General features: G+C 45.8%; 1 protein-coding gene across 14 annotated transcripts in view; it reads left to right on the top strand.

Moving 5' to 3' along the window:
- Lrch1 (leucine rich repeats and calponin homology domain containing 1) overlaps positions 1-15,062 on the top strand; it is a 204,739-nt gene that overhangs the window by 103,778 nt on the left and 85,899 nt on the right. For 9 of the 14 annotated variants that reach the window (XM_087586443.1, XM_087586442.1, XM_087586437.1 and 6 more), the window contains 2 exon segments: positions 10-136; positions 8,473-8,578. In XM_087586443.1, the coding sequence (XP_087442569.1) occupies positions 10-136; positions 8,473-8,578 (233 nt within the window). 14 annotated transcript variants of the gene reach the window in all.

Raw genomic sequence — 15,062 nt, 5'->3', positions numbered from 1 at the left:
TCTTTACAGTCGAAATCAGCTGTCTGCCCTGCCCGCCTGCCTGTGTGGTCTGCCTCTCAAAGTCTTAATCGCAAGCAACAACAAGCTTGGATCCCTGCCTGAAGAGATAGGTCAGCTCAAACAGTTAATGGAGTTGGTATGTTACTGATTTCTAAGATGCTCTTGTTTGTTACCTGACTGTAGTCATTAAAGGTCCCCTGAAAGACTTTGTCACAGAAGGACAAGGACAAGTCTGTGATCATCCTCTCCCATGGCTCTAACAAAATACCTGAGACTGAGAATTTCATACAACAGGTCGCTTATATAGACCGAGGTTTTGGAGGCTGAGAGTACTGATCCGTCTGGCCACTCCTGAGTGGTCCTCATAGCTGATAGCATCATGGTGGGAGCAAATGTGTGAGGGAAAGAGCACATGGCTAGATAGGAAGCCAAGGAGAGAGAGGGACCAGTTTTGCTCTTTTATGATGATCCACTCTCATTGGTCCTTACTGGGATCCTGTAAGTACTATGATAACCTTGTTTAAGAGCATGTTTTGTTACTTCAATCACCTTCTGATAGACTCCACCCCTTAAAGGGTCCCCTGACCCCCTAACACCACCATAGGCTCCTCCACCTGTGGTGGTTTGAATATGCTCGGAGGGAGTGGCACTATTAGGGGGTGTTGCCTTGTTGGAGTAGGTGTAATCTTGTTGGAGGAAGTGTGTCATTGTGGGCGTGGGCTTTAAAACCCTGTCCTGGGTTCCTGGAAGCCAGTCTTCTGTGTTCCTTCAGATGAAGATGTAGCACTCTCAGCTCCTTGTGCACCATGCCTGCCTGGAAGCAGGGTTCTGGGATTCTGTAAGGAGTTTGGCATGTTGGAGCAGTGCTGTCTCCAGTTCAGGATACACGCTGTGTGTTCTTTGTGCAGTGACGTGATCTTTGCTGGGGTTCCCAGTTCCTGTTCTACATCTACCTTACTACTGCCACAGCGCCGTCTCCCCCAGACCTGCAAGTTACAGAATGTCAGAGTGCCAGCATGTTGTAGAAGCTGCATAGTCTAACCTCTTGACCTCGTGACCAAATGCTGGAACCCAGGCTGGTGAGACAAGGACATATGGAAGTGTCACTGCTCATAGTAACTTGAGCTGAAATACCTTCATCGGTGACACTGTCCAGTAGACATCCAAGGCACACAAAAAATGTGATTTAAATGACCATGTTTAAACAGTTAAAAGAAACAAGAGAAAGCCCTTGCTATACATTATATTTAACTCTAGATAGGCAAAAATTATGACCCCAGTGTGTATTTGAGAGAAAACTGTCAAGACGGGACTGTTTATATCCTAGCATTTGTACTAAGCCTTTCCTACCAAGTCCAGTATGCGTCGTGCAGGGTCATGCCCCCCACGTAGGATCAGCCACACACTAGTGCTCAATGCCAACATGACAGCCACCGCTTTGATGTGCCAGCTCTGTGGCGTTGGCGTGCTCTATCTGTTGCTCCCTGGGTCTGGGCAGGTGTGCTTTTGGTAAAAAGCATTTTTTTGGGGGGGATGCAGTGGGCTGGTTCAGTGGGTAAAGAGACTTGTCACCAAGCCTGATGGCTTGAGTTCAGTCCGTTGGACCCACATGGTGGCAGGAGAGAATGGACTCCCATAGTTTTCCTCTGACCTCCACATGTGTTCTGTTGTGTGCTTACACACTAAGAGGAAACAAACAACAAACAAACATGAATAACATTTATTTGTGAAGCAGGCAAAGTAGACTAATGACCTTACTTAACCGTGCAGAAGTGATATATGGCCAGCCTTGATTAAGGTCATAGACTAAAAAGGGATTATTTTCCATCCATCCTCATTTATCTCTGATTTACTTTTATTTATTTATTTATTTTTGGATTAAAATAGTAGTGTTACTGTAGGTGATCATGTCGTGTCAGATTATTTTTAGTTATCAGTTGGGGAGAGAGTTCCCTGGAGAGCCAGATCTCACTCTTGAGCAGGAGGCCTTTGTTTTCCTAGTTACAGATTACCAATTTTTTTTTTTAAATAAAGTTGGGCACTCCCCGGAGCATTCAGAAAAGTCACCATTTAAGGCTTGAGTGCTGAGGAAATCACTCCGCCTACTGGACCCTAAGCATTGTTTGCTGGCTGTTTTGGAAAAGCTGTTTCAAGTGCTTTCCCATCAGAGTGTTCCGAACAGACCACTTCTAAGTGTGCACGAACATTCCAGAGTTAATGTCCACTTTAGAAACAAAGCTCAAATACCTCGGCCATCAGAAAGAAAGCAGTTGCTCCTTCTTATTTCTGCAAGGAAGGCAAGCTTCAAAACAGTGTCTTAGCCTTGCCATCACAACCACAACTACCTTAGAGTCTTAAGACAAACAGGATCTCATGTCAGCCATGGCCCCGCACGGGCAGCACCCTGCACCAGCTACTGTCCCACAGGGCCATTGCCCCACACCTGTGCTCCCTTCTCCCAGCACAGCCATCATCCTCCAGCATAGCTGTTGCCTCACCCAGCCATTGTCTTGCACAGCCATCTGCCTACCCAGCCAACACCCTGGGCAGCCAACACCTAGCCATTCTTCTTCTCGGCCTGTGTGCATTTTCCGTCTGATGCAGGCACTGGTGCAGAGCAATGGATGGAATCCTTACTCTGTATCTGATCCTCTTAGAGTCACTACCGATAAGACAATCTAGAGCCTTCAGACTGCCTGGCCCACTCAGAATAGTTTCCTCACTGTCCCTCAAAAGTTTATCTTGCAGCTTAGATATTGTATATGTGCGTGTGCACACGCTGCTTTGTGGGAAAAGAGAAGAGAGAAGGCTCATTTACTGAGCATCTGGATTCCTACTGAGCCCAGACTCTGGCCCCTTTGCTTTATTCTTTGAGGTAGGATCTCTCACTGACTGAGCTAGACTAGCTGTCCTGTCAGCCCCAGGAGTCTTCTAGTCTCTGTCCCTCCCCCAGGGCTGGGATTACAGGCAGCTGCTCCTGTTCCTAGCTTTTTAACAGTTGCTAGGGATACAAACTTCTACAAGGGTTTCACTGGCTGAGCCATTTCTGGAAATGTGGTTTTTCTGTACAATCCTGCTACAGATGAGGTGTCTCTGGTGAGAGGTGCTATATCAAGGCCACATGTTATAGTTAACTAGCATCTTTGAAGACTAGCATGTTAACAGCTCAGTAAAGTTGGGTCCTTTTATAGGTGAGACCTTTGCCAAGGACCCAGGATTTCCACACTGGTGCTGTGTACTGAGTGGCTTGCTGGCCTTGCTGGCCTTGTTTGCTTTCTCTCATGTCCTCCCCCACTCACTCCCTTATTGGGTGAGCATCCTGTCTGCCATGCAAAAGAACAGAGGGCCTGACTTAGGCCCTTCCTTTATAGTCAGGAAGCCCACCAGGCTGGATCCAGTCCTGCTCATAGGAAGGCACATCTCCAGGCCCTGACTAGACACCCAGGTTTTTACTTTTCAGTCATGTTTGGCTGTGTGGAGAATTTGAGCTAAGAGACTGATGACAAGCTTCTGGAGAGAGCCTTCCCCCATGATTTTGTGCCCGGTGACCTGCCTCTGTGGTAGGTGTGGGATTGTGTGCTAGCGTGTCTGCTGTAATCAGTTGTCTATTAGTGCTCTCTGGAAATGCCTTTGACCTTTCCTGGTTTCTGTGGAAACATAGGAGTTACTCAGGACCCCTCTGTGCCTTCCATTTCTGCCTTTATTATCAAGAACAGGGAGTGGAGCCTGTGTTTGTGGGTATATGGAAAGCTCTTAGGCATAGGTTCACAATGGAGAGGCCAGGGTGTGAGGAGATCATTCATTACATCAAAGGCTGCTTCTTTGAAGGGCTGAAGCTTAAGTTAATACACATTTTTTTTCTTTTTACAAGTTCTGACTGTAGGCATTGGGGGTTGTTTTATTACCAAAAAATGAAAATTGACATTACTGAGTACCACTTAATGTTCTCATTAACTTCTTGGGTAGTCAGTGGGTTTTCCTGGTATAGAGAAAAAAAATAGAAATATTTATTTATTTATTTAGTGTGTGCAGGTTAGGAAACTTTCAGGTCTGAGCCCCCTCCTTTGCGGGAGTGAGGCCCCTCCTCCTACCTTGTGGTTTCCAGGAGTCAGGGATTAAACTCAAGTCCTCAGACTTTTGCAGCAGGTGACTTTGGTCAGGTGACTGAGTCATCACTCTGGTGCTCATCCCTCCTTTTTATGTGTGCACACAAAGAGCAGGACCCTTGCCTGGAGTTGTACAGTGAGATATACAAAAGGCATTTCTGCGGGGGGCGGGGTCCACGCTGCTTGGAGACTGTTGATAATTTGCTTTTGCACCAATTACCTAAAGACCTAATTTTCTTATAGACCTTCTTCTGCTGGTTTTAGACCACGGCGTCCGTCCCTGAGTGGGGTTTAAGTCATTGTTAGGATCTAAACAATAGAGTTGGGTTAGCAAGTCCGTGAAAAGCTTATGTTTGAGTATTTAAATTGTTATAACTAGATCCCCTTCTCTGTCAGGATGAATTCAGTCAGCAAGTATTTGTAGCAGTTTCTCATGGTTCTCCTGCTGTGCGATTGTGGTGTAACAGTTTCTCATGGTTCTCGTGTTGTATGATTGTGATGTAACAGTTTCTCATGGTTCTCGTGTTGTATGATTGTGATGTTACAGTTTCTCATGGTTCTTGTGTTGTACGATTGTGGTGTAACAGTTTCTCATGGTCCTCGTGTTGTATGATTGTGATGTTGTAATGTTGAATGTACAGCGAGTTAATGAGGCTCAGGTGGGTTATTCTCGAAGACAGTAGCTTGGGGCTGATAGAATATTCAGAAGGAATTAATTTGGATGTTCTAGTAAGTAAGTTAATGTAGAATTTACAATCTGATACTCTTTACTAATTACAAACATGTAAAACATTGATTGCTGTTTGTTTTAAAATTTATTTTTTAAATATTATTTTTTCCAAATAATCTTTTGAAACTCCCTAAGTTTGTACAGAAATGTTCTAGAGAATGAGGCCATTCTAGAAACATTGCTTATGAATTTTCAAGACTGAAACCTCCCCAGACATGGAGATAATTACTGCTTTTTCACACTCCTCCTTCCGCTAATTAGACATAAGTACCCTGGGGTTTATTTTTATGATGAAACTCATAACCTCTTTTAAATTTGGTTAGGTTCAGAGTCTCCTGGGAAATAGGATTTGCCCTGTTTTCACCATATTGAATATACAGTGGGCGATAGCCTGTCTTGGAAAATCCATTCCTATCAAGCCTGCTTGAGAAATCTATTCCTACTTTATTATATGTTGTATTATGCCTATCATATTATGGGAGGGGGACCTAACTCGTAGGAGTAGGGACGTAGAGTCTTATTAATATAACCGATCCTTGCCAGATACTCTTCCAAACCCGGACAGGCCTCTGTGCTTGAGTGTGTCCATGGGCGTCCTGTTTCTTAGATGGAAAGATTGAGATGCAGCACTGTCTTATGTGTGGTGAGCACATGCTGACTTTACCAGGGTGAGCTTAGATACGGCCTGCAGGAGCAGGGTTTGTTTGTTAAGGCCATGGTGTTAGGGGGTTGTGCTGGGGAGAATCATCCTGGCTTTAGGGGTCCAGCATACTTTGATGCTACCATAAACTTGGGACAGTTCACACACACACACACACACACACACACACACACACACACACACACACGCGTATATTCACTGTGTGTATATGTGTGTAATGGGGTTATATATACTTTTATATATATACATATATATATGTGTGTGTATGTATGTATATATGTATGTATTTTTTTTTCCTCTCTAAGAGTGGAGCAAAGCTGAGTTTGATTTCAGGAATGGCCATTCTGTGAGTATGTTGCCTAAACATTATTTTCTTTTAAGAAAAATAATCATATTCATTTTGTCATTCGAGGCTGTGGAAATGGTCGATGTCACTTGAGATGAATCTCCACAAGCAACTTTTTCATGTAGTTGCTTATAAGACTTACAGAAACTTAATGTATACTTCAATAACAAGAATTCTCTCCTCAGACAGAAAATAATCCCTGCAGATTCTTCCTTCCCCCAAACCATGTCTCCACTTCCGACACTGTCAGTCCTGTGTCAGGCCTGATCTGGAGTCTGGAGGGCTGTAGCATGATCTCCTGTGACAGTGACCTCAGGCTGGTCTGGGTTCCATGCTTGTGAGGGCTGCTGTGAACCACAGTGGAGTAGACCCGGTGCTGATTCCTAACTTCGTTAAGGCTTGGGGAGGTCCAGTTCTCACTGGAAGGCTTTGCTTTTGGGCTCTGTGGCTGATCAGCACCAGACCATCACCTAATTCTGACTTTATGTTCTTATATATTTTTGTCTCTGCAGATGTACTGGTGGTCATTTATTGTTGTTTTGTGATTTTGTTTTAAACATTAGAGATGTGTGTGGCTTTTTTGGATCAGGACAAGGGCAGCAGCTAAGGTGGTACCCCTGAAAATTCTGTGTCCCTAATCTCTCTCCTCCTACTTCCTCCTCACATAGTTGAAGCTAGGAGAGTACAGTGTGTTAGCTACACCGTGCACACCCTTTCGATGGACTGCAGTCTTGGCACTAGTCTATGTGCTTCTGTGAAGCAGTGCCCATTGGGGATCACCTGGGGGCAAGGCTAGTGGATGGGGATCGATGACTGATGGAGCCTGGTCTCACAGGGATCCTGGTTGTGGGGGTGGAGTCCAGCAAGAGATCGATTTGTCAGTGATGCATTCATCTAGTCTGAAGGAAAGTAGAACAGAGTTTTGAACAAGGCCTTGGCGACCTCTGAAGTGAAAGGTTGCCTTGCAGGTTCATAGGTGACTGGGCTACATCATAACCCAGTGCTGTTTCAGTCTCCAAACTCATTCAGTCTCCCCCTGCTTGATATGCCACCTCACTGGGACAGCCTAGAGCCTGGATTTGTCTTCGGTTCTATAATAGCAAGTGGGACATGCATGGAATTTGACTGACATGTTAAACTATTCTGAGGTCCCAGACGCAAGGTACAAGGAGCCATAGTATCGTGGGGTGTCTACATCAGAGGGTATTAGAAATTTTATCCCTGCCTTATCCCTGGTGTCCTGCTAGGAGATGGAGAGAACATGACATGGGTCCTTTCACCTGGGAACTTCCAGCTTTACAGGTGGGGGAGAAGAAGGGAGCAAGTAAATTACAGGTACACCCTGCCCGCAAAGGCAGAAGGAAAATACTCATTCTTGGCTATTGATCAGAGCAATACCCAAGAAGGAGAGGATCATGGGAATAGTTTTAACTTGAGGCTTGGGTCAAGCCATGAGTAATGAGTAGGAGGCCAGAAGGACAATGCCAGACCTTGCATACCAAGCAGGGGAGGAAGCCTGAATGAATTTGGAGACTGTGAAACGGCATTGGCCAACACTGAAACTTCAAGTGGTGAGCGCATGGTTAGAGCGTAGGATGTAAGGGAATATTCAGAGAGTGGCCCTGGAGGAATTGACAGACATCCTCACAGAGGCCGGGCCTTTCTGAAAGCTTATGTTGGTGAACAACAGAATGAAATCTGTGCTACGATAGCTCTGTCTGACAAGGAAGGATGGGGGTGGGAGTGGGAGGACGGGGTAGACTAACGGACGGGTGGATGGATGACAGAGGCAGCCAGAGAATGCTCTATGCAAGAGTCCCTCTGAGAGGTACCACACTTCAGACTGAAGGAGGTTCTAGGAATGTGAGAGAAGAGAGCTGAAGGGGGAGGGGGAAGGGAGAAAAAGGAGGAGGGAAAGAAGAGGAGGGGGAGGGGGAGGAGGAGAAGAAGAAGAGGAGCTGAAGGAAAGATGTGGGGGAAATAATGAGTCTATAGGATAAGAACTGCCTGTATTTTATGCGGCAGGAGCTGGTTCTAATCTAGGTTAGTGGGTTAGTGAAGGTGGCTAAATCCTCATGCCTCACAGACTTGCTTAACAAATATGTGTGCAGCCGTCAGCCGTAGCCTTCAGCCACATGGCAACAAGTCCATTTGAAATAAATTACATATCCAGTTGGTGGGCTAGTACTTCTCTGTGTAAGAGCTTGGTACGATGAGAAGCTATGTAACCTTCTTTCTAAAAGGTGGCTGGTAATTCCATCCTAATGTCAACTGGCACCTGCTTGCCTGGGGCCATAAAGCCACCTTTTCCTGAGCTGTGAGTAATAATATTCTCTGGTAAATTTGTGGTGGGAATTGAGTAAGGTCCAAGTACCTGAAAATCAAAAGCGCCAGAAACAGCTAGCAAAGGCTACTAATATCTTTTGTGCCCTCAAAGGAGATTGTGAAGCAAACTCCTTTTCTTCACTGTTGAGTCCCACTGACTAGGACCTGGAGAGCAGTATAAATGTATCATATAGAGTTGTCCAAGCATTTAAGTTCTTTGAGGAGAATTCACATGTAATGCTTGGGAAAAGGCATTTGCTATCCCTGTTTGATTCCCTGAAACCCCCTCCTCCTTTTGCTGCAGGATGTCAGCTGCAATGAGATCACAGCCTTGCCCCAGCAGATAGGCCAGCTGAAGTCTCTCCGGGAACTGAATGTCCGAAGAAATTACCTTAAGGTTTTACCACCAGGTAAGAAAGGAGGGCAGAGTGAAGAGAATGGGAGACATCACCTTTTTGGTTTACTTTTTGAGGAGTCGTGTGTGTGTGTGTGTGTGTGTGTGTGTGTGTGTGTGTGTGTGTGTGTGGTGTACATTAGTTGTTGTTAATAATTATAGATAATAATTAACAATTAATAATTAGTAGTTAATAATCTCACCGACAGATGTCAGAACAGTGATGGTCAAGTTGTAGTTTGAATCGAGGCTAGAGCAGCACACCCCTTAGTGGGACATACGTTAGCTGTTAACGGTCCACAGAGAAGGTAGTGCAGATAACAAGAAGGTATCTCTTCACTGTTCTGGGTTGTCCTTGCCAAGGCCTTTCTCTGTGGCTTACAGATGGTTGTCAGTCTACTTCCTGCCCCTCTCCCCCAACACATTATCTGTGTCTGTGTCCTGGTCTCTTTTTACTGTTATACCAGAGGATTAAACTCTATTGTAGTGCCCTTCAGGTTACTTAATTACCCCTTTAAAGCCTCATCTCCAAATACCATTGAATTCTGATGTATTGGGGTTAGGATTTCTATATCTGAATTTGGGGGCGTGGGACTTGACCAGTCCATATAACATGGTGGTGTGAATTCTTCTTGGACAGGCGTGTGATATTCTGGAACCTGAAGCTAACAGTGGAGGGGACAAGCTCAGTCCTGCAGATCCTGGCTATCAGGATTTGGGGATCTGGGGACACTGGTAGGGAACCCACAGTGTCTGCATTCTGCCTCTGTGTGAGGGTGATACTACAGCCGAGTCCTCCCTGCACTGAGGCCACAGTCACTAGTGCCAGCGATGACCCTACAGCTTTGCATGGACACTTGGTTCCCCTGATCCTAGCATTGTCAGTCCCAGTATCCCCGAGACAGCCCTGTCGTGGGCTCTTGCAGTATGTCCCTGTTGTCCAGGGCACGAGGGTTTAAGCATGTAGACGTATTTACTTAGAAGTTATAAGTGCTTAAGGGGTCTGAAGGAATAACTTGATGTGTTAAGTCCTTGCTCCATAAGCCTAGACATATGTTTGGATCCCTGGCGTTCATATAAAAGCCAGGCGTGACCTGTAACCTTAGCACTGAGGAAGTGTGGAGATAAACGGATCTCTGGAGCTCACTTGTCAGTCAGCCTGGCCAAGCCAGTGGGCTACAGGTTCAATGAGAGACTGGCCTCGTTCACTGGCAACACGACATAGCCCAGAATCACTTGAAAAAGGAGTTGTCTTTATCAGGTTGGTTTGTGGACATGTGTGTGAGAGAGCCTTGATTGCTAATTGATGTAAGAGGTGTGGGTGGCACTGTCCCTACGAAGGTGGTCCTGGTCTGTCTATGAAAGGCAGCTAAAGGCAGAGAGCGAAGCAGCAAGCAGTCTTCCTCCATAGTTTCTGCTAACAGTGAATGGTGTGATCTGCAAGGTGAATGAAGTAAACCCTCCCCTCTCTAAGTTCTCCTCCCAGTTGCTTTTCACCAGCGCTCTTTATCAGAGACCGAAGGGAGACTCAGAGCACAGACCCTGTCTCAAATATTGAAGCAAACTAGAACAGACAAAAGAAAGAGCAAAAGAGAAAGACACCTGATGGCCAACTCTGCCTTCTACATGTACACACATGTGCATAGATAACATGTGTGCACGGGTGCGAGTGCACACACACATACACACACATGCACGGTTATGGGTCAGGAATGAGTAGATGGGAAGCTGAGTGCCAAGTACTTCTTTGACAAGTACTCTACTTTCCAGAGATTGTGTTGACTTCAAAAATATACTTTAAAATTTTGTATTAGTTCTTTGAGAGTTTCATACAACATGAGTTGATCAAATTACCCCATTCCCTAATTCTTATTTAATACAACCCTGCCTCCCTGCCCAGCCACCTTTGTGTCCTATTCATCATTTTTGTTGTTGTTTAACTCAAGACCAATTTGTGCTACCCAAGTATTCTTGGATGTATGGCTTTCCATAGAAGCATGGCCAATTTACCAGGGGCTGTACTTTTAGAGAAAATTCTCTGACTCTGTCTCTGTCTCTGTCTCTGTCTCTTTTTCTGTCTTTCTCACTCTCTGTCTCTCTGTCTCTCCTCTCTCTGTCTCTCTCACTCACTCACTCACTCACTCACTCACTCACTCACTCACTCACTCTTTCCCTCCCCCAGCAGCTAACAGTTGCCTATCACTCCACGGCAGGGAGTAGGACTTCATGCACAGTTTCCACCTCACGCTGAGATTTGGCCTTGCATCCATGCTGTGTGTCCTGTGGCAACTGCTGCGAGTTCCTGTTGAGCCACTCTGCTGTCTCCAGATGCCACTGTTTCCCTATAGTTCTCCACCGTCTGTGTCTTCTGCTCTTTCTCACCCTCCCTTCCTCAATGATCCCCAAGCTTTGGGATGAGAGGATGGAGTATATTGTTTCCATTTAGAGCTGAGTCTCTCATTCTCTTGGCCTTGGCCATTTGCAGTTCATCCACTGCCTCTCAGATAAGGGTTGAGAGATGTCTTGAACTGTGGACATAATGATAAGTCACTGGGAGTCAGTTTAATACAGTGTCAAGTTTTGACAGAACACGAGGAGATTCTGCTTTAGGGCCTATTACCTAACAAGCCATCTCTAATGCTGCTAGGTATAGTTTTCACCTTGTGGGGTTGACTTAAATCCAGTCAGAAAGTGCTTTATTATGATGATTGATCTATTATTAGTCTATGATGTTTGAGCCACTATTATCCCAGTGGGCATGCCTTGCCAGGCCAGGGTATGATTGATGATTACATGTTTCCCTGGTAGCCTGCATAGCACTTTCAAGCTCTGTGAATGGTAGCCAGTGGGGATGACACTTCCAGGTCAGCACCAGCTAGATTTCACTGTGTTCACACATGTGGCATCTTCAGAAGCAGGGTCTTAACTGTCAAGTTCTGGAGAGTAACCAAGAGCATTGGAAATAGCTCGTATTGTTTGAAGACCAATGGGCCCTTACTGGCCAACAACTCCAGAAGAATTACCCATTCTTGGCATTGGGCTTTTGCTTTGTTACCCTCTGGTGTCTACTAGAGGAACATTGTTGTCTCATTAAAGGTTATAATTAACCGTTTAACTCTACATATATACGTAGACACATGTAGGAAGCTTCTGCAGTAGCAGATTTCCATGGAGTCTTTTGAAAGGCATCTCAGTGCAAAATTGCACATTTGGAAGCAGTTGGTGTGTGGTTCATTTGGCAGTTATTAGTGGCACTTTGAAAGCTGCCTGGTTTTTGCCATCCTGTTACTGCTTGTTCCAGACATGGAAACAGCTCCCGAACCTGTGTGGAGGAGCTCTGTAAAATGCAGTGTGGAGGGCTCAGGTGTCTGCCCCTGTTTCTCACCTTACTCACGCTGGCTTACATTCAAGGAAGAATTAGAAAATACCTCTGCATAGGAGTCATTGCCTTATCTGAGGTGAGCTCATATAAGGGGATGGACTTTTTTCATTCATTACCACACGCTTTCATTTTCTTTTGCGTGTATAAAACCATTTTCCCTAATTGTAATAAAAAGCAAATAATGCTAATGATAACTACAAACAAAATTTTAACTCACAGCACATCTGTGCAGCACAGCCTTTCAGGCATTAAGAAGCCCCACTGCATTTAAGTGCCTGCGATAACCATTGTGGAAGTGTCAGAAATGACTGGACCCATTTCCGAAGGGAAAGCCTATTACACTGTCGTGTGGCCCAGGGGAGGAGGGACCACCTGCAGAGCCTGGGTTTCTGTTTTTCTTACTGCCTTCTCTTTCACTGTAAGAACACTCTTTTCTAAAAGGATCAGTTACAACTTACTCCTCCTTTCATAATCATGTACTCTCAGCTATGATATTTTAAAATACACCCAAAGCTAAAACTTAAGTTTACAGGGAATGTTTTTATTTTAAAAAGAAAAAAGATGAATATCAAGTTTCTTTTTGCCTCAATCTAGAGAGCTCTGTTGACAAGTGTTGATGGCACCTGGCTGCCATGAGTGACTTTCCTATTTACTTACATTTGTTCTCTTGGGGACTTTCTTTCTCCTCATATGTTTTCAATTTGAGGAGAGGGAAAAATAGAAGTTTGCAGTCCAGTTACCTCAGTCAGTTGTATGTGGTTTTACTACAGGAAGCCATACTCTGTACTTTTAGGACAGGAGGGCAGGGGACTGAAGTAGTTATTTCTTGCCTTTCTTTGACCGGAGAGAGGAATATGGAGATCCTCCTCCCCTCCTCTTCCTCCTCCCTTCTTCCTCCTCCTCTTCTTCCTCCTCCTCTTCTTCCTCCTCTTTTCTTCCTCTTCCTCCTCCTCTTCTTCCTCTTCCTCTTCCTCCTCCTCCCCTCCTCCTCCTCTTCTTCTTCCTCCTCCTCTTCTTCTTCCTCCTCCTCTTCTTCTTCCTCCTCTTCCTCTTCTTCCTCCTCCTCTTCCTCCTCCTCCTCCCATTCCCCTTCTTCCTCCTGCTTCTGTGCTGCTTTTCCTCCTTTTCCCTCCTGTTTCTCTTCCTTTCCTTTCCTCCCTTCCTGTTCTTCCTTTTCCTGTCTGACTCCTGCTTCCTGTTTTCCTGCTTCTCCTCTTCCTCTTTCCCTCCTCCCCTTCTTCATTTCTCTATCAGTTCTACCTCTTGACCTTTTGTGGGTCAGTCTTGTGAGACTGTCACTCCCTCCTAGGCATGGCTTCTGTGAGACTGTCGAGCCTTTCTTCCTCTACATTACTTGTTGGAACCAAAGGACAAGGAAGCAGCTGTCGTCCAAAGTATCCCTTATCTGCTTACCTGGGAGTTCTCTACTGCCCCGAGTAGCCAGTCCTCTAGTGACGAATCAGAGTCCTCATTTTAGTTGGTAAAAGTTTCTGGGAACACTTGCTGTGTAATAGCTATTGTCTAGAAAGCCCCCTTTCTTCTAGCAAAGGAATCACACAAGCCATGTCCCACAGAACACAGAGTCTCATCAAATTTAACATCACTGAGATAGCCTAACTTTGAAGTCATCCTGCCCTGGGAATCCCCATCCTTTTTAGCTGGTCTGCAGACTGTAACATGAAAGTTCTAACCACGCAGATTTGTTTTTGTTGCTGGTGTGTGTGTGTGTGTGTGTGTGTGTGTGTGTGTGTGTGTGTGTGTTGCTTGTTTGATTGTCAAGTTGACACAAGCTAGGCAATCTGGGAAGAGAGCCTTAATTGAGAAAATACCTCCACCAGATTAACTAGTAGGCAAGTCTGTGGGGCATGAATTTTTGATGTGGGGGGCTCACCCACTGTGGGTAGCTCCATCCCTAGGCTGGTGGTCCTAGGTGCTATCTATCGGAAAGCAGGCTGAGCAAGCCATGGGGAGCAAGCCAGTAAGCAGCACTCTTCCATGTCTCTCGGTCAGTTCCCTCCCAGGCTTACCTTTATGATGGACTGTAAGCTGAAATAAACCTTTCCTCACCGTTTTTGGTCATGGTGTTTATTTCAGCAATAGAAATACCAAGCCAGGACCCTCCTTCCCTTCCATTCACCCTCATGCTTCCAGCTCCACCGTGCACAGCTGCCTCCCTGAGCCCACAGCCCTTCATCCAAACAACCTTTAGGAGTAAGGCGTGAGACTCATGGCTGCCCGCACTGGGGGTTGCTCCTGCAGGGTGGAAATAGAGATTCCTTGGCATCCATTTTGAAATACACTTCCTGAGTTTGTCCTGTAGAGCCTGATGGGGACTTCACTTTGAGACCTGGGAGTTGAGTGTTGTTCTTCCTTCTAGAATTTTGGTCTCAAAATGACTCCGTTCTGTAGGACTAGGTAATGCACCGAGAGATGAAAGATGGGAAGCCCCTATCATTCCCAAGGCCTCTAGTTCTGAGAAGATGAGCGCTCACCCCAAGGGAATGGTATTGGCAGGGCTAAAACAGTGCTGCGGAGCTGATCGAAAGCCTCAGCCATGTAGACAAGGAGAGGGAACTAACTGCTGGTGCTTCTCAAAGACTCCATTCTCTTCCTCGGGTCATCTCCCTATCTAGTTTCTGGCTCCCTTCCACTTTAGGCCAGAAGTATTTGAAGCCACTGTATTTTGGCCTTTAACAGCTGCCGTACCAAAAGTGCTGGCACTGTTCTGAAGTGAACCCACTGTAGTCACCACCTAGCCAGATCAGAGATCTGCCAGCGTCACTGTAGGCTCTGGCTTGCCTCAGCCTGGCTGCGCTCTATGGATTTGACTTTGTGCCCAGCAGCTGCCCGTGTTGGTTGGAATGCTTGAAATTACTGAGTGTTTACTGTGCCTCTGGGTGGGAACCACAGGCTGAGTGCAACATCCTTCCCCGGGAGTCGAGCTGTGGACAGCTTCAAAGGCAGTAGAACGAAGCCCGGCCCCATAGGAATGATAATGGGTCCTTCTGGAAAACCCTAAGTTAGATAACACTGAGTAGTACCTGGGGTCGGAGGGTAGCAATGGCAACCTCTGACAAAATCAGGAGCATAGTTACTGAAACTCTCTCTGGGCCCGTGC

This window comes from Rattus norvegicus, chromosome 15 (assembly GCF_021556685.1).
Source record: "Rattus norvegicus strain SHRSP/BbbUtx chromosome 15, alternate assembly SHRSP_T2T, whole genome shotgun sequence".
NCBI lineage: Eukaryota > Metazoa > Chordata > Mammalia > Rodentia > Muridae > Rattus > Rattus norvegicus.
The sequence above is the reverse complement of the archived record's forward strand: the minus strand, read 5'-3'. Positions and strand labels throughout refer to the sequence as shown.